This window comes from Crotalus tigris, unplaced genomic scaffold (genome assembly GCF_016545835.1).
Source record: "Crotalus tigris isolate CLP2741 ecotype Arizona unplaced genomic scaffold, ASM1654583v1 scf7180000023639.2272817, whole genome shotgun sequence".
NCBI lineage: Eukaryota > Metazoa > Chordata > Lepidosauria > Squamata > Viperidae > Crotalus > Crotalus tigris.
The window spans coordinates 448677-476336 of NW_024100096.1; the positions used below are offsets into that span (position 1 = coordinate 448677).

General features: G+C 38.0%; 1 protein-coding gene across 2 annotated transcripts; it reads left to right on the forward strand.

The window, feature by feature from the left end:
• BTBD3 (BTB domain containing 3) lies at nucleotides 1-27660 on the forward strand. Of its 2 annotated transcripts, XM_039320466.1 has the most exons (5): nucleotides 1-126; nucleotides 13813-14143; nucleotides 14630-14720; nucleotides 15480-15598; nucleotides 20657-27660. In XM_039320466.1, exons 2-5 carry the CDS (start codon nucleotides 14001-14003, stop codon nucleotides 21687-21689), a joined length of 1386 nt encoding a protein of 461 aa, XP_039176400.1. In that variant the 5' UTR covers nucleotides 1-126; nucleotides 13813-14000; the 3' UTR covers nucleotides 21690-27660. The 2 variants fall into 2 exon arrangements, with proteins under 2 accessions (XP_039176400.1, XP_039176399.1); XM_039320465.1 differs by lacking the exon at nucleotides 1-126 and having other exon boundaries at nucleotides 6225-14143.

Genomic DNA, 27660 nt, shown 5'->3' on the forward strand with positions numbered 1-27660 from the left:
GGGCACGTGCAGATGGCGGGCGCGCTCCCGCTGGCGAACCCTGCCAGCCCTTCCCCCCTCTGCCCGGGGAAGGGACCTGCCGTCTGCGGGAAAAGAGGAGGAGGAGGGCGGCGGGGCCGCGACATGGTAAGTTGCGGAGGTGGGCTGGCGTGCGCCCCGGTTTTCCCCTGCCCGCCCTTGGCTCGGGGAAATCTCGGGCGGCGTCTGCGGGAGTGTGCGGAGAAGAGCGAGGAGGCGAGGCCTGGCTTGGCTTGGCTTGGCCGGAAAATGGCGGGGCTTGGGATGCTGCGGCGGAGGGGGCAGGTCGATCCTGGCGGTCTACAGGATGGGGGACAGGGGAGTGAAGGCCGGGGATAGCTCCTCTGGGGAGCAGGAGGCCTCGCTGCCTTCCCTTTGGGGGCGCTTCTTCAGTTTATTTTTGTCCGCCAGGCCTAGTTTTCCTTCGGTCAGGCTCATCTTGGGTGAAGCTGCAGATGGGAACTTCCCGTGCAGGTCTTGCCGAACAGGGACAAGGTGGCAAGCAAAAGCTGCTTGCGGTTCTATCAGATGTGATAGAATGAAACCAGATTTGGGAAAGAAAAAAAAAAATCTGTGCGTGGGAAGTAGCCTGACACTGATTGATGATCTGCAGCTCCCAGATGCACTGCCCCTAGCTATCCTTTCTGGGCATTACAGGTAGCCCTGGCTTAACAGCGGTGATTGGGGCTGGCAAGCCTATGATTAAAGGTGCGGTTGTAAAAGCACATCACGTGACCCGGCCAGTATATAATGGCAGTTGCAGCAATTCCAGTGGCCATCCTGCTGGCTTCCCCATTGATTTTGTCTTCCAGAAGTTGGCAGTGAGGATGGCAAATGGTGATCACGTGATCAGTGTTTGCCTCACCTGTTGCAGTTGTAAGCTGGCAACTACCGGGATGCTGTGACTGCTGCAATTATGATATCCAGTTATAACAGTGGTTCTCAACCTTTCTAATGCCGCGACCCCATAATACAGTTCCCCATGTTGTGGTGACCCCCAACCACTTATACATCACCGGGTACCAAAGGCGTGGCCAAAGAAAAGGGGAAAAAAATGGCGGACAGCCTTGTTTGGCGACCCCCGTGAAATGGTCATTCGACCCCAAATGGGGTCCCGACCCACAGGTTGAGAACCACTGAGTTATAAGGTCACCACAATTTTAGCACTATCATAACTTTGAATGGTTGCTGAATGAATGGTCGTTCAATGAGGACGACCTGCATAATCAGCAATACCATCAGGGCTGCTGTTTTCCCATCCTGCGGTACATTCCAGGGTTACGTTTCTCCCAAAACTTTACATCCAGGTGTCAAACTTGATCACGTCATGTAATGTATCGTGACGTATCATGACGTTTCTTACTTTTGCAGATCGGGGGTGGACATGGCCTGTGACACATCCAGCTTGTGGGCTGCCAGTTGACACCCCTGCTTTACATAAAGCCAGACACAAAACTAGTGGAAAAAAATGGTGTCATTCGTTATACAAATGTATTGACGTGTTTGTACGTTTTTAGAGCCTTATTTTAAGCACTAGGCTGGTAAACACGTTTTCTTCCTTGTCTCATTTTGTGTGTTCAGTAAAAGCAGTTTCTCCATCTTTTTCACAGTTGTATTTCTAGTATGAAAAGCGATTTGATGTAGTGCTTAAGGCATTGAGCTAGAAACTGGGAGACTGTGCATTCTAGTCCTGCCTTTGGTGACCTTGGGGCAGTCATTCTTTCTTAGTCCTACGGAGGAGTCCATTGCAAATTACTTCTGAAAACTTGCCAAGAAAACTGTAGGGACTAATCCAAGAAACGGTTGCCATTTATGTACCAGCATTATTATGATATTGGCCACAATAGATACACCCAAATTAAAATCTTGTCCTAGGGATGAGGATAGTTCACCAGTTTTAACACAGTTTTATATGCCCAACTTTGTTTCTATTCAGTTAAGGTAAGGGTGTTGGAAAAATAGTTGATGACAACTTTGACCTAGAGTAGTGGCTATTACAAGTACAGAAATAAGTAAAAGGTAGGATGCACAACTAGAATAACAGTACAAACTGTAGGGTAAGTGTAAGAACATAAAGGAGTTTGGCGGGAAAATTTTCAAACACTTATGGTGGAAAGAAACCATGTTTCCAGATCCTTGATGCAAATTAACTGCAATATGTCAACACAAAACTCATACTAGCATCTTTTTTTTTTTCAAATAAAGTGAATACACATGAAGCAAGGAAAACCTATGTACCAGTAGTGACTTACCTTCATCTCTGCTGCACACAGAAAGCTAGCATGTTAAGGAAAAAAAATACCCCAAAACCCTTTTTTCATATTGGTATTTGGTTGTTTGGTATGTAGATATAATTATTAGGCGTAATAGTAATTGACTCACCATTTTCTGCTCCAGTATAGGTTGAACATATTAGTGAAGGCTAGGCCATAGAAATTAATATGTTAGGGAAAAGCTAGGTCAATCCTACTAGCACTGGGCTGCTAAAATCCAAGTGATCACTAAGGGTTATGAATTTTCTGTATCTATTTTCTGGCATACACTAGTATTTTTTCCAGCATTGTGTAATCCAGATCTGGCAGCACTAATCAGAATGGAATTATATTGGCACTGTCATATGTGCTGGACATTGTAATTCAGCAACTTTTGAGGGTCAATGTTTTCTCCTTTCTGTGGCTTTTTGGCCTATGTATAGATTTGAGATGAGGATAATGAGATGCCATCTTCCCATACTGAATTTATTATAAGTAAGGAATATCTTTTGAGATATTTTGGATGCTGACACCTCTTATGTACAGAATTTCAGTATACCCCTGCCATCTTTGTTTGATCTTCTTAGAATCAGTTATTATCTGTCCATTGGCATCCTTCAATATATCATTTTGACTTTTTTTTTCTTTTTTCATGTCTCGTTTGCATCTTCAGTATCTTTTCAGATATTGTAATACTGTATTTTGTCTTTTCTATCATCTCTTTGAAACTCTTTATAATATTCGTTCCAGAGATTTTTATATTTCTTGGTTTTGGCTTTTCTTTTTGGCAGTTTCCAGTTTGTTTTACATCCAGTTTGCATTCTTCCGTTTTTTGGTCTTTGACAATCTCTCTTCACATTCATCTTTATTTCATTGATTTCATTCCACAATTTCTCTGGTTCCCTATCAGTTAGGTTCAGGACTTCCAATGTGATTCCTGATGTTTTCCCTGAAAATAATTGAAATGGGTTGGCTTTCTTCTGCCGCTTTCACTTGGACTGGAACTTACCCATGACCAGTGCATGATTGGTTCTACTGTCAAACCCCAACTACATGTTTGTTGTTATAAGTGAGCTCTTCGATCACTTTGTACTGATAATTACGGTCAGCTTGATTTCTTTGCACTGCATCTGGTGATGTTCATATATAGTAGATATCATTTGGTTTTTGAAAAACTTTGAAATCCATCATTGGATTTGCAAAAATTGAGAAGTCATTCTTCTACTTCATGTCAATTTCCTAGGCCATGCAATCTAACAATTTTTCTTCCATATTATTTCCAACTTTGTATTTTGATTTCCAGCCACAAGAAGCATATCATATTTGCATGTTCTGTTGGTTTCAAATTGAACTGGATCATAAGATTCATTGACTTTCTCTTCTTCTGCATTAGAGGCTAAACAATAAACTTGAATAATTGTCATATTACAGGGTAGTTCATGAAATCAAGAAAAACCAAATGAAGAGGTATAGAATAGGTGGTACATGACTCTTAACAGCAGTAACTGTGAGAAGGACCTAGGAGTTCTAGTGGCAACCACTAAATATGAGCCAGCAGTATGCTATAGCTGCCAAAAAAAGCCAGTAGAGTCCTAGGCTGCAGCAACAGAGGGATAATATCAAGGTCATGGGAAGTATTAATACCATTTTATATTGTTTTGGTAAGACCACACTTGGAATACTGCATCTAGTTTTGCTTACCACAATACAAAAGAAGAAGTTGGAACTCTAAAAAGGATGGAGAGAAGTGCAAAAAAGATTATTAGGGGACTGGAGACTAAAACTAGGTATATTTAGTCTGACAAAGAGAAGGTCTTCCAAACACTTAAGGGCAGGACAGTAAGTAATCGATGGAAACTTATCAACAGATGCAACTTAGCACTAAGGAGAAATTTTGTGACTGTGAGAACAAATAACCAATGGAATGGGTTGCCTCCAAAAGTTGTGGGTGCTCTGTCACTGGGGATTTTAAAGAAAAGATTGGATAGCTATTTATATAGCTATATACAATGGTATATTGTATATAGGGTATAGGGTCTCCTGCTTGAGTAGGGGTTTGGACTAGAAGACCTCCAAGATTCGTTCCAATACTATTATTCTGTATTCTGTAATTGATCTCATTGCTATTTCCCAGCTTCTGTGCTGTCCAGAAAGTGAGCGAGGGAAGAGCTATTAGCTGTTTTGTCTTCTACTGTCTTCCATCACTGTTCCTTTCTCATACATTCAAAGAAACATTTAGTTGCTGTCAGCTCTTTCTACTTATTCTCTTTCTGGATGGGAATCAGGGACAAGGGTATTAGCTCCGTTTGTTTCCTCTCTTCCTCTTAGCAGCATGGCAAACTGAATTGTTCCTATTGGGAGTAGGGGCAATGGTGGGATTCAGCTAGTTTGCACCGTTTACCGAACCGGTAGCTAATTTTTTGTTGACTTCTTCAAATCTTTTTCGCAAGGCCCAGAACGGACCGCTGAAAGTGCATGGATGCCACTTCTGGAAGTCCATTCTGGGCCTGGGAAGCCTCTCCAGCTTAGAACGGACATCCGGAAGTGGTGTCCACACACTTCTGGTGTGCCGTTCTGGGAGGCCTTCTTGGCTCAGAATGGACTTCTGGAAGTGGCATCCACACAGAGAACCGGTTGTTCAGGCATTTGAATCCCACCATGGAGTGGGGGGGTTAAGAGGAAAGGACATTCTGGGGATACAGGGCAGTGATTTTACACACACACATTCTGACTTTGCAAAAATGTCAAGTTGACAAGCATTTTAAATTATAATTAATCTTGCTTAGGCTATAATGTGGCAATAACTGCAGCAAATTAGTCCTAGTTTTCTGGGCAGGGGAGAGGGGAGGGGGATTTGAACTCTACCAATAAAGATTGCAAGACTCCTTCTGCAAATGTTCCTTTCACATAAGCCCCATTTTATATGTATGTCCAGATCAGGGATCTCAATTATGGAGAGGCCTTTTGTATACAACCCATACTTGAGACCTATGTCCCTGAAAAAGTTGGAATAACTGCAGATAAGACATTGTAGACATGCACTGTAGACGTTTAGAACAGAACAGAACGACAGAGTTGGAAGGGACCTTGGAGGTCTTCTAGTCCAACCCCCTGCTCAGGTAGGAAACCTTATACACTATTTCAAACAAATGGCTGTCCAGTCTCTTCTTAAAAACTTCCAGGGTTGGAGCATTCACAACTTCTGGAGGCAGGTTGTTCCACTGATTGATTATTCGGTCAGGAAATTTCTCCTTAGTTCTAGGTTGTTTCTCTCTTTGATTAATTTTCATCCATTGCTTCTTGTCCTGCATTCAGGTGCTTTGGAGAATAGTTTGACTTCCTTTTTTTTGTGGCAGCCCCTGAGATATTGGAACACTGCTATCATGTCACCCCGAGTCCTTCTTCTTAATTCCTCTTACTACGTGCTCACTTTCTTTCCAGGTTTCACTATACATTGTCATGATGTTGGCTTCTATGTGTCTTGGTGTGTTGCACAAACCTAAGCTTTGTGTGGTTGTACATTATGCTTTATACATCAATTAATATGAATCCCAATGAATTGTTCAACCATGATTTACTAATGAAATCACAAAGCCTGTCTTACATGTTACAAGAACTTATGTATAACTATGTTTTTGGAGGCATAATTTCTACTTTTAAATTGTCTCTTTTTGCATATGTATGTATATTTACAGGAAGAAGATGAGAGAATATGTAGAGTAGAGGAAGGGGAGGGGAATTAAAGATCGCAAAAATAGTTTTTTTATTATGTTTTATTCATTTATAACATAAAATGTGAGAATACAAAAGCAAACAGTAGGGGACAACAGTAGAAAAAGGGAAAACAAAAAAGGTGTGAAGAAAGGGGGGGGGGGACAAAAGGCATTGACTTCTGACTCTCTGTTGCAGTAAAATCAGACATTAATCAAATCTCAACTTTTTACATTTCTATAGTAGTATGCACTAGCCATTTCTGTATCGGCAAATCAGTCTAATCGATAAAACCCAAAATCATGATATCATTTTTTTCCACTTCAAGCACAAAGTCCAGAAGCACTTTCCTAGTAGAAACAAAATTACTTACGTTCTTTTTTTTTTTTATCAGCGCAGTCAATTTGGCCATCTCTGTTAATTCCATCAGCTTTTGTAACCATTCGTCCATGGTGGGAATCAAGGCATCTTTCCACTTTTGTGCATAGAACAGTCTTGCTGCCGTCGCCATATATAAAATCAGAGTTCCCATTTTTCCCCCCAGTTTTCTTTCCATTAGGCCCAGAAGGAAAGTTTCTGGTTTAATCTTTATGTTCAAGATTGCAAAGAATAGTTAACAGAATTTTTATAAAATGATAACTGAATTAAATATAAAAATAAGAAAACCAAACTAGGAATAAAATTGGTCTCACAGTGTAGATTGCATTTGATCACTATTTCAGGTTCAACAAATTGGTTTGGATTATTTGCTATCAGTAACCTGTTGAGTAAATGTGCCTGCCAGTTATAGAAGGGGTGGAATTTGCATTGCAATGCCTTTTTTGGCATTTTTGATGAAAGCAGTTAATCCCATAGATACCCCTGCCTGCTGTTTCCTAGTTTTTACTTGAATACCATAAGAATGTGTAGATTGACATTCTACATTTACTACTACCTACACACTGATTTGCATAAAAATTTGGCAACAATGTTTATTTTTAAAACATTAAACAAATTTTAATAAAAAATAATGAGAAACCAGCTCTGCTATCACCTACTAAAATTAGTCAGTTGAAATTAGAATGTGTCATTGGAAACATATCTTCAGTGCTTTAAAAAAAAAACTTGGAGGTGTTGATCCAGTAAATTAACAGAGCAGTTGGCAATCTCATTCACATCCCTTTCAATTAACACCTTTCCCAAACCTGCAGATAAACAAAACAATTGGGTTCATGATGTACTATCTTCCATTTCTATGCGGCTATCTTTGTTATTGTTCAAATTTCTTTAATTTTTTTCTAGGACTTGCCACTATCTTGTCTACAAATCAAGCAATACATTTTTTGCAGCTTGCAAACAGACACAAGCATGTTGTCCTTTGGGATTTATTTGCTGTTCTAATGCACAGGTGCAGGGCTGCAAAAAGGGAGGGGATTACTTATCCTTGAATTTTAACATTAGAATAATAAGACACAACAACATACATAGAGTGCATGCATACAGTAGAATTCAAAATAGCCCATGCTAACAATCTTTGTATTTTTAGTGCATGTTAGAGCTCAGAGCACACTGAATATCAAGATAATAATATTCAACAAAATATTAAGAATTATGATAATAAAGGGGCATCATATATTTTCTGTATCACCTTCCAAACACACCAAGAAAACCAACAACAAAGATTTGTCTAATAATGATGCATTGTAGACATGTCTACTCAGAAGAAATTACATTGAGCTCAGTGATTTACTTCTAGATTTAGGATTGCATAAAAATCTACAGCATGGGTGTCAAACTCGTCATGTGACGTGTCGTTACGTATCGTGACTTGTTTTGCATTGCCGGAGCTGGGGTGGGCGTGGCCTCCGTATGATGCAACTGGCCCGTGGGCTGGCAGTTTGACACCCCTGATCTACAGCATCAGAAAGTAAAAGAATTCTACTGTACAAGGCTTTAATTAAAATAGCAGTCTTGGGACAATATAAAACACTTTTATGTTTATGTCTTTGAGTTAGTGTTGACTCCTAGTGACTACCAAGACTGTCTGCAGCTTTTGTGATAGATTTCAACAGTGGTTTGTCCTTATCTTCTTAATGCTGGAAAGAGTGATTGGCCCAAAATTACTCAACTTTGGGCCTTCTCCCATTTTCTAGCCTGATGCTTTAAGCACCACACCAAGCTGACTCCCTTAATTTTACTATAGGCCCTTATTTAGTTGAAAACACTAAATACACTATATTTTACATGTTCCAAATGCCTCCTGAAAAGTGTTAGCATTTTTTTGCATCTATTGCAATGCTAATAAGAATATAAGTATTAATGCAGGGAATGAACAGTCCTCTAGTTTATGCAATTTAAAAAGTAATGCTTGTGGAGTTATAATAGATAGCATTGTACGCTCCCAAAATGGCTTTGAAAACAACTCTCTCTCCCTTATATTCAAAAATACAGACCCAGATGGAACCGAGTTCAGAAAAAAAAACCCAAACAGAATTGATTGGTATTTCAGCAGAACTAATGGAATAATGCAATTTTCCTCCCTCTGCTGGAGCCTGAAGGTAGAACAGTTGCCATTTATTTAGACTCCAAATGACTCTTGTGTGGTTCACAATTTAAAATAATATAATGTATACAAAAAGTAAACATCCATATAGATAACATATTAAACGTAGAAAACAATTCTAACAAGGGGACCACATTCATCCTATCACACAAACATCTCTTATTAGAAGTATTGGTACTATTTGCTTATCCAAAGGAATTAGAAATATGAAAGGCCACAATAAGAGTAATAGTTAGAAGCTTTCAGCCAATGTTTAGTTCTGAAATCATAGACCTAACTTTAGCATGGTAATACATGAGAATATCCCTTTAGCAATCTGGTTAGTTGTGTATCGTACACACCAGCTAAGTATTGCCTGAAACTTAAAATTAGCACTGGCAATTTTGTGATTAATTTCTAAACAGTTCTGTATAAATGTACATCTTAATAAATAATACAATTCCTTTTTCTCATCCATATCTGGAATCTGTTGTATTGCAGGATTCTGTTAGAAATAACAATAACATTTTGATGTTATTGATGAAAATAATAATGGCAGGGGCTATGTATAAAAGTGGCCTATAAAGGCAAAGTATGGTAGTGTTTTGCAGATTTTTGAAAGATTATCCCACTCATTGCTCCCACTAGCTTGAGCTATATGCAGTTCTTTACTACTACTACCCTCACCAAACCTAATTAGGCTCACAACAGAATAAGACTTCCTACGTTTAATTTCAATATTGTGCATGTATTACACTTATTCAGATGGTCCTCAACTTCTGATTGTTAAGCAGTCATTAAGTGAGGCATCATGTGACCACACCTGATTTTACAATCTTTTTGCCACCATCGTTAAGTGAATCACCCACAGTTGTTAAACAAGTTGTTAAACATTGCAATCACACGATGCTGCAATGGTCATAAGCTCAAAGGCTTAAGGCACATCTTAAGTCAGGACTTAAAAGTGATGTAAGTTGCTTTTTTCAGTGGTGTCATAATTTTGAACATCCACTAAATAAATGGCTGTAGGCCAAGGATTTTAGGTATCTTTATTGTCATAAGGAGCCTTTCAAATTTAATTGATATTTTGCATCAGTTAAGATGTAAATTATGTGTAATTAGTGGCAGTATTTCTGAATAGTCTTTTCCTAAAATAATATATGGATATTATTTTGAATATGATAAATTCAATTGAATTACAGTCTAGTGTAATGGTTTGTGGTTTGAAAAATGACTCTTTTCTCTAATGGTGCTCTCCTATGTACACCTACTGAGGCGCTAATTCCATAGAATTGGCTATATCTTAAAACACCTGAAGTGAAAGAGATGACTACTGCTGCTTTAAAATGTCTATGGACTTTAATGAAAATAATTCTCAAGTTACATAGACGAAATCTGGTTGTTCCAATATTTGTTTCTGAAATTAATAGTTTGTCTTTCCCCTTAATTGTATTGTCAGGAAACAAATTATGCATAAAACTAGCACTATAAGTGTTTCCTGGCAATTTTGTCAAATACACAATGGAAAGAATAAGTACATTCTTATTCTGGTAGAATCATGCAGCATAATAATGAGACTTAAAAATATTATTCTATTCCAGTTGGCGCTGTCTTGTGGAAGAGAATCATTGTAAGCTAATTAGTCTACGATCAGCTTTAATTCTGAAAGTTTCATATTTGTGTCACTCAAGTTTTCCAAGTGTGACATGGATATTTCTAAAGGAGGCACCCCAGACAATTATGTGGACCTGTTCAGAAGAAAGGGAACAGTGTGGGAACTAATACAAAAAAATGATGGATGAAAAGTCAGGATACATAGAGGGAACTATAACCTAACATATAGACTGAGGTTATTTTAGATGTCAGATTGAAATACAGAATTAAGAAAAAAGCATCCAGGCTGATTGGGAACATATAAAGAGTAGAAACACATCAAAAGATATTGATTAGAGAAATCAGGAGAAAGTTATTTTACAATTAGTATGCAAAGCCTTTTAGAAATACATCATCTTTTTAACATAGCCTAATATATGTAAAATGAAAGTTCTGAAAGTAGTTGAAGTTAAATGATTGAAAAAAAAGGGCGATCAAAAGAGTACACTTGGTGAATCTTAAATATTATATTAACGGGAAAACAAATCTATTTTAAAAATATTCACTCCCTGCTTCCAAAAGAAAATAAATTCTGAACAGAAAGATCATAAGCCTGTGATGGCAGAAATTCAAAAAAAGGAAGGACAGACTTTCAGATATGGAATTGTAGAGTTTTGACAACATAAGCAAAAAGCACTTTTTTGTTGTGACATGTGGCATAATCATTTTGAAATCCTCTTAATATTTGGCAGGGTCATGTATGAAAAATAGTACTTCAAGATCCTTCATCTTAAGCCATGTGAAGTTTCAAAGGTCATAACTAGCACTTTGAATTGGGCCTGGAAAAAGATAGGTTACTGATATGTTCCTGAAACCCAACACCAATCAATAAAAAAACACATTGAACTGATTTTTAAAATGAATCAATGTACGTGTACAATGTTGACATGTAGCTTGTGCATGTTCTACCATAGCAAGATCTTCCCTCCTTATATGTGTAATGACTGATGTATTTTTGATATTGGGTGTCATCTAAAGTGTCAAAGCTGAATCCAAGTGAAAAATCCATGTTCTCAAGGGGAACATTCTCTTATTATTTCTAGATTGGTTACTCTGCTGACTGGAAGAATTTCTTATCTTAGCAGGATTAAATTTCAGTTTAGAAGAGAGAGTCTGTTGTGATTCCATTCACTATTTGTAATCTATTTATTAGATTTTTATCCCACCTTTATTACTTTATAATAACTCAAGGTGGCCAACATACCTTTCCTCCTCCTATTTTACCCACAATAACAGCCCACAAAAACAATATTATAACCACAACAGATGTGCATTTTCTTAATATTCCATCAATCACTCTAAAAATGGATTTAATTTAATAAATTAATATTTTAGATTTATGGATTGGATAGTGATATCCATTGCTAAAAAATATGTCCAGTCTATATTCTGTTCTAAATGTGGTACAGGTAGTCTTCAACTTACAAATATTCGTTTAGTGACCATTTGAAGTTGCAGTAGCACTGACATATGACCATTTTTCACACATTTGACTGTTGCAACATCGTCATATCAGAATTCAGGCACCTGGCAACCAGCATGCACAGGTAGTCCTCAACTTACAACAGTTCACTTAGATGACCGTTTAAAGTTACAACAGCCACAGATGTTAAGTGAATCATTGCAGTTGTTAAGTTAATAAAACGGTTGTTAAGTGAGTCTGACTTCCCCATTGACTTTGCTTGTCAGAAGTCGCAAAAGGTCATCACATGATCTGGGAGCACTGCCACCATCCGAAATGAGAGTCCGTTGCCAGGCGTCTGAATTTTGATCACATGACCATGGGGTTGCTGTAATGCTCGTAAGTGTGAGAAACGGTCAGAAGTCACTTTTTTTTCAGTGCCGTTGTAACCTTGAACGGCCACTAAATGAACTGTTGTAAGTCAAGGACTACCTATACAGGTTCACATTTGAAATGTAGGGTATTACATTTACGTTAATAAGTACTGTAGCATTAAGATGCTAAGAGTAAAACAGCTAGCCTCTACGGAAGCCAAAGTGCTATTTGTTCAAACGGCATTTCTTCGCCTAGTTTCCCCCCCCCTCCCCTTTCTGGTTTTCATTCCATACAGCGTTATCTCTTTGTATGCTTCCTTCATTCAGTGATACATTACAGAGAGAAATTAAAATATGATGAAGCATATGCTGCAAGGAGGATCCAACTCCTGTGTCTAGGACTCCTCGTTTTGGTTGCAGGAACAGAATCTGTCCTTAACTTAGCCACATGGCCTTCTCTTGTCTTATTGTGTGACATCCTGTTATATGTGGAAGTGCTGTCCTTCTGCCTCTGCTTGAATATTCACAGTAGCTCTTTCTGCAGTTCAAATCTTACAGTGTTAAGCTGCTGTTATTTGAGGGAAGCAATATGATTAAAAGTGTAGGCCATCTGTGCAGATCCTATAATTTGTTCAGTGGTTATATAATTTTTTTACTGTTCTCTATGTTCTGGACCACTTTAGCAATCAAACTCTACAATAAAAGTGTAATTATATTAGTTCGAAAATATGATCTGTTTGCATGCACACAGAAATATTTTTCTCTAAACAATTTATATATAAATAATTTGATTTATTTGTATTTGATCTATCCTTGTAGATACTTTTCAATGAAGCTATGCAATTATATTTGGCACAGTTTTGCCTAATTAGCTTGTACTTAGTGATTTGAGATGTCTGTCAAAGACTGTTAGCAGAAAACATAGTGAGTTAAAAACTAATGTGATGACCTCATCTCTGTTCAGTTAGGGTCTGGAATACAAACTACGTTGAAGAAGGAGCGATGAAATTGTATCAGTCCATTTTATGCTGCAAATTAATTGGCTTTAACATGGATACCAAATTCATTTAATCATTTTAATTATGGGGAGAAAAATGCAGGAAAGAAAATCAGTACTGCATTATTTGGCTATTGTGTCTGTTTGAAAATATTTTTCTGATGTTTTTTAACACAGAATCCTGCTGTTCTCTGAAATTATTTTCTTCTCTGCTAACATGCGTGGCATTAAGACACATTCATTAGTGTAGCACTTACGTAAAAATGCACATGCATTTGCATGTGCAATTGCTTCTTACTTTTTAAAGCAATGTGAAGTGCGATTGCGATAGCTGGCTCTTTAATATTTGGGCACTGTATATCTACAATAGGTGTCACTGTGCTGCTAGTCCAATTGTTATTGGTGACTTCAGCGATTGGGCTAGGATGCTGCTTGTCTGGCTCCATCTGCAGGGCTCTAATGCCTCCTGTGTGCAGATCCATTCAGCACACAAGTTGAGGCAGCTGACGAGCAGGCAGCACGTCTTTGCTCTTCTACTTGCTTTGCCACAGCAGGAGCAGTTTCAGGTGATTCAGCCTCCAGACCTTTGGGGGGGTGGGAGAAAAAGCTTGCACAAGCAAATGAAACTGGGAACCACGATGGGGAGACGTTTAACCAGTCAAGCCCTGGATCAAACTTAAAAAGCTGATCTCTTATTCAGCACACTGGAAAAGGTCACCTTGCCTTGCTGAAAAAAAAGAAGCACAATCTCTCAGCTTTGCTGCTTTTTATTCGTACCTTCTGCTTTACCAAGTAAGGCTCTCTGCTTACACAGACAGGGATACTCATGGTAGATGACAAGGGAAAGAACATGAAATGTCTCACCTTCTTCTTGATGCTTCCAGAGACAGTTAAGAACAGGTCGAAGAAAAGCTCGAAGAAGGTAAACAGTAGTAGCAGCAGTGGTAGTGGCAACAGCAGCAGCAGCAGTGGCAACGGTGGCAGCAGCAGCAGCAGCAGCAGCAGCAGCAGCAGCAAATTACCTCCAGTGTGCTATGAAATCATTACCTTGAAGACTAAAAAGAAGAAAAAGATGGCTGCTGATATTTTCCCCCGAAAGAAACCAGCTAACAGTAACACAACTGCTATCCAGCAGTATCACCAGCAAAATATCAATAACAACAATATTATCCCAGCTCCCAACTGGCAAGGACTTTATCCCACCATCCGAGAAAGGTAAGGAAGTTTGTCTCTGTTTCTTCCTTGAGTTTACAAGTTTTGGAGCAGCGTGTAATGAAATGTTTTCTTAGCACAGGATCTTTCATTAAAACTGAGAAAAGGGGAAATGTTTCTCCTTTCCAGCAGTGCAGTTCTTGTCTTTTGGTAATGAAAAATATAGTCTCATGCAAGCCATTTTAACCTCATAATGGTTTGCACTCCTAAAAAAAATGTATTTTCTATGTTATTAACTTTCATATGTTTGCACAGCTTGGCACATTCACTTTGATGAAAGTTTTTCCCAAAGTTTTTTTTTGTAATGGTATCCTTATTTTAAAAGCACTGAACCTTGGAATATTTAATTATCATTGCTTTCTGTTTAATTTTCTCGGTTTGATTTTTAATGAAACCCTTTAAAGAGCTTCCAACAAAATGAATTGCTTCTGTTGGGAGGTAAAGCTTGACGCTAAACACTCCCAATTAATATATTGCTTCTGTTTATAGAAATGCAGTGATGTTCAACAACGACTTGATGGCAGATGTTCATTTTGTGGTTGGGCCACCAGGTGGGACCCAGCGATTACCAGGACACAAAGTAAGCAACAGCTGCAGAAGCAGGTCTGACATTGGGAGTGTGAGGGGACTATCTACAATTCCTCCTTTAAATTCATATGGAGGGCTTGAATCCTGGAACTGGTATACTTAGAAATACTGTTCAGTATCATTGCCTGTGAAATGTTCTAATAATTTGCTTTCTAGTTAACACCTTTTTGCAATTCTGGTAGAAGATCTGTTGCAGAATTTTACGTGTGATTTGTGACACTTATCCCAATGTTCTTCCAGATTGCTACCATCTTTCCCCCAACCACTAATTCTAATTCTTACAAAAATCCTAAGATATATCTGAGATATGTCTTACCCAAGGTTGCTACAATAGAAGGGTTTGATAAGCCTTCTTTATCCAAGCACCTTCTAAGGGCTGTATGATGGACTTTGGTTCTAATAATAGTAATTAATAATGGGAGCTAGAGGTGAGTGCAGTCATAGTCCATCCGACACGGAGGGCACAAGATGCAGAAGCCTGCTCCAAAATGCGACAGCTGCTTGGCTCGGCTCTCGGCATGAATTTCTTAAGCTCTTTTAGGAAAGCCATAGATATATTGAAGAACTATTTCTTAAGGTGAAAAGAAAAACCCAGCATTCCCCTGCTTAGTTTTGAAAGGTGAAAACCTTCATTGCTTTCAACAAGGCCTTCTTTTTTAATACGCGTGTGACTCTAGTATATCTTTTTTTTTAATTGTTTGGATTTGTTTTATAGCATGAACTAATATTTTCCTTTTGTTGAAAAAAACAGTATGTCTTAGCTGTGGGGAGCTCTGTGTTCCACGCAATGTTTTATGGGGAGCTTGCTGAGGATAAAGATGAAATCCGTATCCCAGATGTGGAGCCTCCCGCTTTCCTCGCGATGCTAAAGTAAGCAAGCATCCTTCTTCAGTTGCTGGAAATGAACTAGAAATGCATTAGTTTGTCTGCTCTAGAAATGTCAGTGTTAACAAGTTGTGTATTGTTATAAAAAGAAATAGCTTCACCTTTGCTCCAAAAAAAAAAAAATGGTCCCTGTGTTACTTTTAAAACTTATTACATTGCAAATTTTGTATTTTCTCTTTCTCCCCCACTTTCTCCCACTACATTTTGCATGTCACTTACAACTTTTGGGCAAACTGTTAATAAATTATCCATAAAAGGAGGGATGTGATAAGTTTAAAAACATGAAAAGAAAATCCAAACCAACAATTTCATATATATCACAATGAAAAGGATTGCACTACTTCTTTTGGTAAAGCACATAGTGCTCTTCAGTGCAATTGTCATTATATAAATCTGTCAAATGCATCCACAATGATAATATTTTTTCCCATCAGTTGCATAAAATCTAAAATGTTAACAACAATTTGTTTCTCCAAATGTATTTGAGGCATTTTAATATGGAACTGAAGATAGAACATGCATTTTTCCCCTTTTTTTAGCGATTCTTCACTCCATCTGGCTTGCTTCTCTTGTGTGATGAGTGGGATGTAAAGACAAACAAGTTGCTTTCTTACTGTGCTTTCCATAAATTCAAGTAGAAGGTGTATCTGAAAGTCTTAACACTGTGGGAGTTGATTTCCCCTCCCCCCACTTTGGATAGCTATCCCTTAGCTGTTAATGTCTTAATTAAATAGCTAGGATGGTAATAAAACAAGTACTTTGTAACTTCCTTAAAATCAAGTAATCACCAGTTAGCATACAATGTATGAGGAACATGAAGTTATGCAAAGTAGGATAACCAGCAATAATATGTCATTGTGTCATGATATGTGGCTAGACACTGAGAATTCTCAAAGTTGATTGTGATTGTAATATTTAAATATAAGTGTTAGGTTTTTCCCAGTCATTGGGAGTAACGGTGGGAGACTATCAGCTCTCTGCAGGCATAACTGAGGGGCCTGAATCAAGTCTGTCTTAGAGAAACTGTGTCATTAGATCCCTGCCCAGAATGCCTCATTTCATGGTTTTACACTTGCTACAGTGGGTTCTTTCTGCGGATGCCATGGGAGACTTCCCAACAGCAGAGCTGTCCCCATCAAACAAAAGCTAGCAAAGAGGCATCTTCACTATCTTCTAGTCATCTTTAGCAGATAATAATTCATGTTTAGGAATGCATGGGTTCAACTGAAAGCCCAACTTTCCAATCAGGTGAATTTCTCTCTTAACGAGGTTTTTACTTCATTGACTTTGTGTTCTGGAAAAGTCTTAGGTATAGGTCACAGCAGCATCAGTATTCAGTGGCGTTTAGGACTGCCCTAGAAATAAACAATCAGTGCCCAAGCAGGGAAAAAAAAGGCATACAAGTGGAACTCTTTTTAATAAGACCTTACCTGAAATTGGCATTTCTACTGCATTTTGAAGCCTTTCCCATTTCCAGGTAGTAAGTAATGTTTAAAAGGTTGCATAGTTATCTTCATTTCCCCCCTCCCACTATGAAGTCAGTGGTGCTCAAACAAATTTCAACACCAGATTCTCCCATCTTTTTCTGTAACTATTAATCTTGTTACAAATCGTATTTTCCATTGTAATCTGCAGAACGTATAGAATGCTAGTTTTAAATGTGTGCAACTTGGCCATGTTTACTTCAACTATAGATTGCGTTAAGATTGTGCAAAGCTAAGATCAAAGCTGTTGCAAGAGAAGAATCCTCTCTCTGTTCACATCTTCCAAACGGATTGCCATGTTCCTTTTAGCTTCGTGGCTGGGATTTGGAAGTAGAAAATAACAAGCATCAGAAAAAGTGTTACTTTGCAGCAGGCATTTTGAAACACAGCTCACTAGGGAATCCCTCCCCCACAATCTTTTCAAGTCTAGCTACTTCCCCCGAGAGGGCAAATTGGAGCATTTCTCATAAATGTGCACGTAGACAGTGATGGAACAAGATCTCTGAAGTACTTGAATTCACAAGGAAGAAAAGTCGGTTAGGATAGAGATAGCCTAATACTCTTCCGTGAGTGTTCTGAAATTTTGATAAGGGCTATAAGAACTCTACTAGATTAAATATCTAATGGGGGAGGAGACTAATTTAATTGAGTGTCTTGCCAATTTTGACAGCCACTCAGAAAATTATTGTTGTCTTCTCACTCCTCCTGGAATTCAGAAGTATTAATAGAGTAAGCTTCCATTAAATCAACTAAGAATGTAGAAAAGCATTGAATGCCTGTTTACCCTCTTTTTAAAGCCACCTAAGCCAGAGGTCTTTTCATTGTCTTATGGCAGAACAATCCATATGACTGAGTGGCTGAAGTATCTTTTGTTGGTGGTGAACATTATTACCACCCACCTCCCCTGTGTAACTTTCACACTAATTCACCACAGTGGAAAATTTATGGAGCTGCCAGAGCTTTAGTTTATTAATTGGTTGAGCAGGGAATTAAAGCTGCAGTTTTTATTAGGTTGTTTCTGTCATGGTGGCTGCATTCATAAGAAAGTTAAATCTATGTTTCTGTTAACTGTGATCCATCGAAAAAGCGAAATCAGTCTTTTTCCTCAGAGCAAAACAAAGTCCAATCTTGATTCGTATTGTCCTTTGACAGGATCGATCTGATAACTGGACTGGCATAACTTTGCCGTATATTCAGCTATTTTACCATTAGCAGGTTGCAAAGATGGTATCTGTGTGCTGTCCTCAGAGGTTTTGGTTGCAAGTAAAAGCAAAAATATTTTCTTCCCTTCTTCCCTTCCTTGGGATGTCCAGCAGCCATTCAAAAGCAAAAAGGCAGTGGAATGTTTCTCTGATGGATTTTGTACCATCCAAGCAGATATATTATGGTTCTTTTTTTCTTTCAAATAATTAAACCTTTGAATTGGGATGTGTATTAAGAATATAAAAATGTACTGAAAAGAAAATAATTAGTATGAGGTACAAATAATGCAGACAACACCTGGAAGTGCTGCTTTGGAAAGGTTGCTTCTTTGGTAAATTTAGCCATTTTGGAACAATCAGACAAGGCTTCTCTCCTTCCTTGCCTGAATGCCTCTCCCCACATTTCTTCTCTTCATCCAGTTTTGTCGCTTTCTTTCTCCATCCCTTTTTAGTACAATGAGTGTTTCCTCTTACCCAATCTCCATCCTGTATTTTCCTCTTTGGAGGAGTTTGTGTATGTTCCTGTGTGAGAACTGTTTGCATGAGACAGTGTTCATATATGCAGATTTCAGAAATGGGGCATCTTATTTGACAGGCAATTGAGCTTAATTGCTAGTTTTTATAAGTAGTCTTTGGCTAACATCCATTAGTTCAGTGCTTATTCAAAATTACAGCAGTACTGAAAAAATGGATGTCTGACTGTTCCTTCTGAGTTCTGGTGGACGTGCTGCACTCCTGCAGTCACGTGATTGCAATCTGGGGACTTGGTGCCTGGCTCACTATTACAACATTGCAGGACTCGTAGTCATGCAACCACCTTGGCGACCTTCCCTGCTGACTTCCCCACAAGCAAAATCAAGGGGGAAACTGGCAGGAAAAGTCACCAAGTCATTCTGGTAAGTTCCCTTGGTTTTCCTGCATTCATGCTACATTGTGCCCTCCACCCCATGGCCTTTTTATACTTGCACATCCTGCCTCCTGCACTCCGCTGCACTCCACCTTCCATCCCATGGCCTTTCTGCACTTGTACTGCACCCTCTACCCCATTTTCTTCCTGCACTTGCATGGTGCCACAACCTTCTCCTCCCCCTAGCCTCTACTGGACTTCCCAGGACTTCCTCACTCCCTGCAGCCCTGCTTTCCACTTAATGAACCCCCACACGTCTTGGGTCGCGATAGGAACTGGGATTACCGGGATTGTCACTAAGTGATGCAGTGACTTGATGCTGTGCTTTACATCCACACTTCTTAGAGATGACAACCCCAAGCCCACTTGCGGTTCATTTAATACAATTTTATGTTTTATCTTATTTAGGTTAGGTGGATTTGGCAGGTATATTTCCATACATGCTTATATGCATATACAAGAGTATCACATGCTCAGATTTATGGCAGAGAGATCTCCAGCATTGGTTTCAAATGGAATTGTCAACTAAGGTTAACAAAAACAGAAATTCAGCATTGTAGAAGTTTTTTTTTAAAAAAAAACATTTAAATAATTGTTTATTATTAAGTAGGGAAGAGCAATTCTTAAACCCAGAATTGTAATTTTGGACAGTCAAATAGTGTATTACTATGGCCAGGAACTATTATATGCTGATTTACACAGAGCAAGTTACAGAACCATGACACTATTCACCAAATTGATGCAAAAGATTTGTAATATTAAATGGGAGAATCCTTTTTTCCAGTTGGTTGCTATGGTCTACAAATGGTTGGCTCACAGCCATCTTTATTGGCTGACATACAAAAGAAGCCATGCATGGGGAGATTTTTGAACAACATCTTAAAACATGTTCCTATCAGAATTTATACTTCTTACATGTTATTAAAAAAAAAAACCCTCCCATATAAATCACCATAAGTCCTCTCTTTTTTTACCAATAGCTAGTGCATCCATGCAAGCATGTAACACTTTTAAATATATGTGGTGGCTTTTTTTTTTTTTAATCTGACAGGTCCTTAACTGTCTTGAGAATTATGTACTCATTTGTAAGGTATACATTACGCTGTTGCTTAAACAAGTCATGGCTGCTGCCTAAATGAGTTTAGTCATATAAAAGAATCATCACTCAAATATATGCAAGTCAACAATTTATTACAGAATTGTGGAAAAAAAAAGAAAATATTAAAGTTTGCCTTCTACTGGTGATTTGCAGAAGAGATTGTAAATTATCCTACAGGCAAGTTTTGAGGACAAAGAATTTGTTAAATAGGGAGAGTATTATTTGGTCAGCATCCTAAAATGTTGTGTACAAGCTGTGATTGAGAGAATACATTAATGTAGAAAAATGTTATTTCCCCTCCCCATCTGCTAAAATATTAGCATGACGTGTATATTTATTTATTAATTACAGATACATTTATTGTGATGAAATTGACCTGGCTGCTGATACGGTTCTGGCAACTCTTTATGCCGCCAAGAAGTACATTGTTCCTCATCTCGCCCGGGCCTGTGTGAATTTCCTAGAGACCAGCTTAAGCGCAAAAAACGCTTGTGTGCTGCTTTCCCAGAGCTGCTTATTTGAAGAACCGGACTTGACTGAGCGTTGCTGGGAGGTGATTGATGCGCAGGCCGAACTGGCTCTGAAATCGGAAGGCTTCTGTGACATTGATTTCCAAACCCTTGAAAGCATTCTCCAAAGGGAGACCCTGAACGCCAAAGAGATTGTGGTTTTTGAAGCTGCCCTCAATTGGGCCGAAATGGAGTGTCAACGGCAAGAGTTGCCTCCTAGCATTGAAAATAAGCGCAAAGTGCTTGGGAAGGCGCTCTATCTCATTCGTATTCCGACCATGGCCCTGGATGACTTCGCCAACGGGGCTGCTCAGTCCGGCCTTCTGACCCTCAGTGAAACAAACGATATCTTCCTTTGGTACACAGCTGCCAAAAAACCAGAGCTGCAGTTTGTGAGCAATGTCCGCAAAGGCCTGGTCCCACAGCGCTGTCATCGCTTCCAGTCTTGTGCCTATCGCAGCAACCAGTGGCGCTACAGGGGCCGATGCGACAGCATCCAGTTTGCTGTTGACAAGAGAGTTTTCATTGCTGGGTTTGGACTCTACGGCTCCAGCTGCGGATCAGCAGAATACAGCGCTAAGATTGAACTCAAGCGGCAAGGTGTTATTCTTGGACAAAACTTAAGCAAGTATTTCTCAGATGGATCTAGCAATACTTTCCCCGTGTGGTTTGAGTATCCAGTGCAAATCGAACCAGATACCTTTTATACAGCTAGTGTGATTTTGGATGGTAATGAACTCAGCTATTTTGGACAAGAAGGAATGACAGAAGTCCAATGTGGCAAAGTAACGGTGCAGTTCCAGTGTTCTTCAGACAGCACCAATGGCACTGGGGTTCAGGGAGGGCAAATTCCAGAACTTATTTTTTATGCTTGAAGGAAAAGGTGGGTTCGCAGGACACTGTGTGATTCTATGATGTATCGTGTCTGGTTCAGGCCAATTTCATGCTTAGCTTGTTGTCTGCAGATATATGGTCAGTTCAAGTAGGACACTCCTAAATGCAGTGAACAGTTTTAACTCTTGCTGTACTTTTTATTGTCTACATGTATTTCTTTTGCTACATGCTCCCAAGATCAAACTAGCAAATTAAGTGTTAAAGATGTTCAGCTTTAGCACAGATGGAATGCCTTATTAGTGAAGAAAGATGTCATTTTTTTTCCATGCAGTGTGTGTCAAGAGGCTTACTTGTCTGGTCTCTACTTTGCTGCTATTTCCTGTCATTTTGATTTATGATTTATTTATTTTTGCTCCTCCATGCTGTAGGCTTCTTGAACACCTCAGAATTAAATGTGTCTTTAGTCTTTTGCCCTTAGGATGTGGCTCAAACTTAGATTTGAGACTGGTTTGGGCTGAGGTTTTGTTGAGGGAACATAGGAGATCTTCAAATGTCAACCATTTGAAGACCGTAGCAACTGATTGGAAAATATATGAAGTTTGGTTTGCAATGAGTTGCTTTGGAAATTTTGGATTTATTTTATGTTGTGACCGACAACAACATAAACTCAAGGTCTTTGGGGACAGTTGCTTTTTAATTAACTGTAACATTTTTTAGAAAGCTCTTTTTCAAGCAAGCGGTTGATATTTAAATTACAATTTTTGCTTGCCCAGGATTACTTTTGGGAAGCCTTCCCTAGCTGGTAGCTCTCCAGACGTATTGGTGCAGTGCCTCATATCCTCATAGTGCACGCAGGGTGGGAAGGATGGCAGCTAAAGCCTTTCATACAAGGAGAGGCTACTCTGAAGTATTACATTTACACTGTTACAAAATCTCTCTGATAGTTACTTTTCTTTTCACCGGATTAAATACATTTCATTTAATCAAGTCTAACAGCCATTATTCTGGTTGCCTTTCATGCATCTTGTGTTTTTGTTTTTTTTCCAGTGTCAGAAAATGTGTAGCAAAAAGTAAATGATGAGTTTTTGTGACTTTTATTTGCCCAAATATCATTTTAAACATACGTGTTTTTTTCTCCAAGTATTAAAAATACAGACATTTGGAGCATTTTAATTGTTAGCAATTGCCATGGAATGTATTTGTTCAGTGTTCCATACAGTGACATTTTTTCCATAGAACTCAAAGCTAAATATTTTAATGCTTCACATATTAAATTAACTAGTGGGACATTTAAATAATAGAAACAAGTAGGTTTGAAAGCTTTGTTTTTGAACAAGCAAGTAGACTGGACATTATACAACTTGACTATAACTATTCATCCAATTATAAATTTTGAAACATGTCTCAAATTTCTAGATGTTAATTTTTTTCTCATCTGATTCCCTCCACATGCTATAGTTTTCATTATCTCCAGCCGGTGTAACAAAGGGATTCCTTGTATTTGTAATTTAACACAGGTTGCAGCAGAATTATTGAGGGGATTTGAAATTCACCAGGCTCATACAAAGTATTTGTTTAACTTATCAGACACTATGACTTCAACAAACTATAATTTATTTATTTTTTAACTTACTTTGTTAAGTGTAAATGCCATCATTAAGACTGCTTGTGAATCTGCTTGTAGTTCTCTCTTTGACTACAGAAGTATACTTTTTAGCACAAGTGTAAATTACTGCTTTGTTTTGTGCAACACACAATAACATTATCAAATTTGGGCTGCAAAATGCCATGCGGCAGCAAACAAAAAATACCAACTGGGATTTTTGCAACCCGGAACTGGGAACCCTGCAGAATCTGGGATATTTGTGATTTAAATGTTTCTTATTTAACTTTTGGAGATTTTTCAATGTCAGTCAACCTTTCTTTTTCCAGATTTTTTTAAATTGGTTGGACTGTCTGCATTTCTAACAGGAAAATGTTCAGGTTGCTAGGTAGCTTTTAAAAAAGAGTATAGGTCAATACCATGTTTGTGAAATAAAAGGCACTGCCTCAAAAAAGCAACCCCTATGCATTTCAGTCTAAAAAATAATTTAAGTATTAGTCTGAAATAGATTTTCCCAGTTTTCTGTTTGCAAAACGTTTTTTTTAATGAAGCAAATATAAGTGCATCCCACTACAGTGTACTTCAGTGTACATTTTATTGCCCTAGCTATTAGAATAGTGGCTTTATAATTTCTACCTGAGGCATCTAGAGAATCTGAAGTTTTCAGTAAAATAACAAAAACACTGTCACATTGCAAGCTCTACTTTGTATAGTAACAACGTGTGGGGCTTCCATCATGATGATTCAACACTGCTTTCGCCCTCCAGACCACCAAATATCCTTGTGGATGCTTCCAATCTCCAATCTATATCAGCTTTTCCCAATTTGTGGTTTCTTGTTGAATTCAAACTACAATCTCCAAAATTCTCAGACAGCATAACCATTGCAGAATGCCTCTGTAAATATTTTTGGGACTTGAAATCCTGATTTCTGGTTTCATTAAATATCTGTGGTGCCCCAAATAATATTTGAACATGAGAAAATTTAACAGTAACAGCTGTCTCAGCAGTGCAGCATATAAAAAACATACTCACAAAACAGAAGCTGTCTTTAAGAGCACATGCTACTTCTGTATCTTTTACAGTATACTTTTATCATCACAAGTAATATTATTTAAAAAACATTTATTTACATTTCTCAGAGGTATGGAGTAGCGTTTCAAAGAAATGCAAATGATTACATTCTCACAACTTTTAAGTATTCAAATACTGGATTTAGACTAACAGTGCAGAGGTCAAAGGTCTTTTCAGTCATAGGATTTGCTCCGTATTCCTGATGTCTTGTGGAAAAAGCTAGTCTCAGTCTAACTTTCATCATAACATCAACGTGATAGTTGGGTAGACCATACATATTGCCTGAGGTTCTTGCAGGAAGTGCTAGATAAAAGCATCTGCATAATTTGTTTGGGAGGAAATACTCCTCTCTTAGGTAATTTTTTTTCTTAACCCAATTAATTTTACATGTTTGAGATATGCCAAATAAAAACATGTGAATGGCGTGATTTAAGGAAGACCTTAAGGTGAAATAAATCCAGTTTCCAGAGTTAGGTCACATCAGTTGCCCTGTGCCCTTTCGGCCTCTAGATGGCACATGTACACTGCTACTTTTAGCTTTACCCCACTGAAGCACATGGTGTATGAAAGGTCTCAGTTTTATTCCAAAAAATATGTGGTATTTATGGGAAATATTTGTGGATAATGAACAATGAAACTGGAATTAGTATAATTGTGATCATTCCTGAAGACAGAAATGAATTGTCTTTGATACTAGGTTGCTTAGCTACCTTTTTTTAGAGGGCTACAGAAACATGTATTGATTTTTCCCTTCTTTGCTTTTTCCCATAATTGGTTACAAGTTGGCTGTTTGCCAGAATAAATATGGGCAAATTTTTAACATACCTCTATAAATAGTTCTCATATACTAGTGCAATCCTAAATTATCTTCAAGTTCTTCACTGCATTTCAGTGTATTGTTTCCTCTTTTCCACAAACGCAATGCCAATGAAATCAGCACGTATCACCATATGTCAAAAATGGTAGCCACGGGCATGTCTTACTTTGCGGTAAAATCAAATAATTACTCCTGAGAAATAGATGGAGCAGTAGGCAGATCTCCAAGTAAGATAGTTAAGTTGTAGTAGCCCAAATGGGGAAAAAATGAGAACTAAAAACATTAATTAATTTCACAAGAAAATCATTGAACAAGATGAGAAATCTCTGCAGTAGTGTATGATCACATCTATACCACTGAATATTTGCATTTTTTTTTCATGTTCATTGCCCCTGTGTGCGATCCTACATAGGTTTGTTCAAGCATCAATTCTGCTGGCTTCTCTAGGAATAATTCCTTGGTAAGTGTGATGAGCTGCAGCCTTAAGCAGTCAACTATATAGTGTGTATTATGTGAGTTTTTGCAGTTTTAATGCCTTTCAGTTGAATCTGGAACGACTCCTAATGTTAGTTCATTGTTTTCACATACATAACCTGCCTTTCTAAATTCTAAAAGAGCATATATTAAATATTAGAAAATATTGAGAAAATCAGAGAGAACTAAAGAATTAAAAGATGGTAGCTGCAGTTAAAGACAGCTTTAAAGAGGTATTTTGTAAAAACTTGGAATAAAAATTGACTTCACTACTAGTCTAATAGCAAGGCATAATAGGGGCAAGCAGATCTCCTTTGGGAGGCTGTTAAGATAAATGACTACTTGAAATATCTGTCAAATCAGAATGAAAAGTCTGAGTACTAATATATTGATCAGGAAAAAGCTACCTGGAATGAGTTTTGTGTGTGTGTGTGTGCGTGCGTGTGCGTGTGTGTGTATTGGCTCTCGGAACACATTAAAAAAAAAGATGGAAGCCAACATTTTCTTTGCATGTTACGAATGAAGAAACTTTCAAATTTTGTTCTATAGATATACAGTGAAATTTATAATTCATAAGATGATTCAATTATATAAATAGCAATGGTATTAGGAAGGTGATATATGAGTTTTAGGACTGTATTTATCTAGCCTTTGGTCTCTCTTTCTCCCAAGGGAGCAACTTGGAAAGAGCTTTGAATACTTACATTTTCCTTGCCAAATAGAATAAAACAAATGTAGTTACCTGTACTTCACTCAATTTAGTATTCTGAATGCAGAATACGTTTCTGAACTGGAAGGTTTTTTTTTTTTTAAATTGAACTGGATGGTCCTTAATATGCTTCAATGTTTTGCTGGCAGCAGTGGATCAGGCATATTAACTTTGACCCTATACTCTGTTAATATCCAAGCTAAATTGGATTCAGTAAACTCAAATTATGTTACCTTACGTAGATTGTGGACAGAATGAGAAGATTTGCAGCAAACTGTACTGCAGAAATAACTTGGCAGATTTACAGAATTGTCCCCAAGCTTTGCCCCTTAATAAAAAGTTTGTATCCTAAATTGTTGGGGTAATATATTTATAATACAGGTAGTCTTCGACTTACAATCAGGGCTGGAACTTCTGTCCTTAAGCAATATGGTTGTTAAAGTAATGCCAATTTTATGATTATTATTTTTTTTGCCATGTTTGTTAAGCAAATTACGATTATTAAGTGCATCACGGAGCCGTTAAGCAAATTTGGCTTCCCACATTGACTTTGCTTGTGGTAAGGCCACAAATGGGAATCACATGACCCTGGGACAATGCATTTTTAAATGCATGCTGGTTGCCAAGTGCCTGAATTATGGTCATCTGACGCAAATGGGAATCACATGACCCTGGGACAATGCATTTTTAAATGCATGCTGGTTGCCAAGTGCCTGAATTATGGTCATCTGACGACGGGTGCAATGGTTCAGAAGTACTGGGACCGATTATAAGTCACTTTTTTCAGTGCTGTCGTAACTTTAAATAATCATTAAACAAATGGTTGTAAGTCATGGACTACCTGTATATTGGTTTAGTCTTCTGGAGCCATCCAATGTATCTATAAAGAGCCAGAGATCAAAAGAAAATATATTACAGACAATATTGAAATTATTCTGAATATCATCTTGCAAGCTGAACTGAAAGGGGAAAGAAAGTTATTACTGGATTTCTAGTGTAATATATTTTGAGGTGATCTGCATATTATTTAAACAAATGCATTCTAATTTCTACAGTAACTTTGCACTGGTAGTTTTTTTTTTTTTTTCTAAAAATGAAAAATTTAAACTCCGTTATTTCAGACACAATTGAATCTAGCTGTGTTTGGAACAGTGCTTGACTATAGCAACTGATGGCATTATTTATGAAGGACATTTATAAATTCCAAGTACCTCAAATCGAATGTTAGCGTACTGTATCTTTAATGTAACAGTGCAGAGTTTTACCGTAGTAGACACATGAATGTGTATAATCATATTTGAGAAAAAAATAAAAAGGAAACTGGTTCTTAACATTG